The sequence below is a fragment of the Gadus chalcogrammus genome, chromosome 18, assembly GCF_026213295.1.
Source record: "Gadus chalcogrammus isolate NIFS_2021 chromosome 18, NIFS_Gcha_1.0, whole genome shotgun sequence".
Lineage (NCBI taxonomy): Eukaryota > Metazoa > Chordata > Actinopteri > Gadiformes > Gadidae > Gadus > Gadus chalcogrammus.
Window position 1 is genome coordinate 2,034,296 of NC_079429.1, and position 1,873 is coordinate 2,036,168.

At 58.0% G+C, this 1,873-nt stretch overlaps 1 protein-coding gene across 2 annotated transcripts in view; it reads right to left on the reverse strand.

Moving 5' to 3' along the window:
* myocd (myocardin) overlaps window positions 1-1,427 on the reverse strand; it is a 27,174-nt gene extending 25,747 nt beyond the window's left edge. For both annotated transcript variants that reach the window (XM_056577782.1, XM_056577781.1), the window contains exon 1: window positions 914-1,427. In XM_056577782.1, coding sequence (XP_056433757.1) covers window positions 914-968 — 55 coding nt within the window. In that variant the 5' untranslated portion in view covers window positions 969-1,427. The remainder of the gene's footprint in view (window positions 1-913) is intronic.
* Between the last annotated feature and the right edge of the window lie 446 nt (window positions 1,428-1,873).

Sequence of the window (1,873 nt, forward strand, 5' to 3'; positions counted from 1 at the left end):
TACGGGGGTCCCAAAACAAGTGCAACAACTCGCCCCTCCACGCACCCCTCTACAACAACCTCCACCCCCCCCCCCACCCCTACAACAACCTCCACCCTACAGTCGCTCGCCCCCCTCGCCCCCCTCGCCCCCCCCCAGGTCTGATGTGTTCCTCTTTGCCTTTACGAGTCGGGCCACTCTCAAACATCAAAGAGCGATCCCGCTCCTAAATCTGTCACTGCGTCCAGGCACGCCATTAACCTCCGGGCAAGGCCTCGCCTCTCTCTCCCTCTCCCTCTCTCTCTCTCTCTCTCTCTCTCTCTCTCTCTCTCTCTCTCTCTCTCTCTCTATTTCAGAGATTTTTATTAATTTATTTATGAAGGTATTTCTTTTTCTATGTTGGCCGTACTCAACGGCGTGCCTTGTAAATTACACACACCTGTCAGCGGGCCAGGTTGTTACTGAGCAGTATATTACGGTGACGTCATGACAACGGAGACACCCACACACGCGCGCACACACACACACACACACACCTACACACACACACACACACACACACACACACACACACACCTACACACACACACACACACACACACACACACACACACACACACACACACACACACACACACACACACACACACACACACACACAGTGACATAACGATGAGCTCAGGTGAACGTTCCATCCACTCTTTAACGACCCCAACATCACAAGTGCTGACAGATTAAACGGTGACTCCGGTAGTTGTTTTTTCCTCAACATAAAACATCCTCACGACTTCTTCGCAACTCAAACTCAACTCCAAACAAAAAACATCACCCCGGGACAGAAGACGCCAAAGGAGGAGACGGAACGAAGTGGAAGTCAAAGAGCCCCCTTCCACGTGTCCGAGGGGAGCCGGGCCCCACGCTGCGCGCCACTCACCTGATCTGAACTTGGTGCGTATGAGGACGGAGTGCTCCGAGCCCAGAAGAGTCATAGTGGGCGTCTGGAGGAGCGTACGGTTCCAGCCGCTGCCGAACGGGGACGGCTAATTGGACGAGCGGCGTCGGTGAACTCCGCCGCCGCTGCCTCGCTCGTGGAGCCCAGAGCAGCAGAGTCGAGAGAGGGGTCTGACCCCGAGCCTCCTCATCAACAGGACCAGCGGCAGCACCGGAGTGGACCACCGCAAGAAGCAGAGGGGGGAAAACAACAGCACCAACCAAACAAGAAGACTTGTCTGCTGAAGCCGGTGCGTGTAATTGACTCTCCGCTCTCTCTTCTGTTGCTCTCCTCTAGTTCTGCTGTCTCTCTCTCTCTCTATCTCACTCTCTCCCCGCCTTCTGTGCTTCTCTCTCCCTCTCCCTCTCGCTCTCCCTCCCTCTCTCTCTCTCTCTCTTTCCCCCGGGGGTTGATCTAGTGGAAGTGCGTCTGTGAGCTGCTGGACCAACAGGGGGCTCGGGTCCCATCTATGCTCTGAGCGCGGCTAGGCTGAGCGCAGGGGATATGCCCCTACTGTGGGAGGGGCCGGCTGCAGAGGGCTTCTCTGGCTCCTCCCCCGTCCCCCCGTCCCCCCTGTCCCAAACACACACACACACACACACCAAGAGTCCCCTCAAAGATAGGGTAGAGCAGGGGGCTGGACAGGGGCCCGGTGCAGCCGTTGATGAGGACATGAGGAAACATCCCTCATGTATACATGGATCTGCTCGCCTGCCATCAGGGAGAGGGGGGGGAGGGGAGGGAGGGAGGGAGGGGGAGGGAGGGGGAGGGGGTCAGGGACAGAGAGGGAGGGGGAGGGGGCGAGAGGGTGGTGAGAGGGAGAGAGGAGAGAGGGAGGGGGGAGGGCACGAGATGGGGAGAGAGGGGTTGAGAGGGGGAGAGAGTGAGAGGGGGAGAGAGACA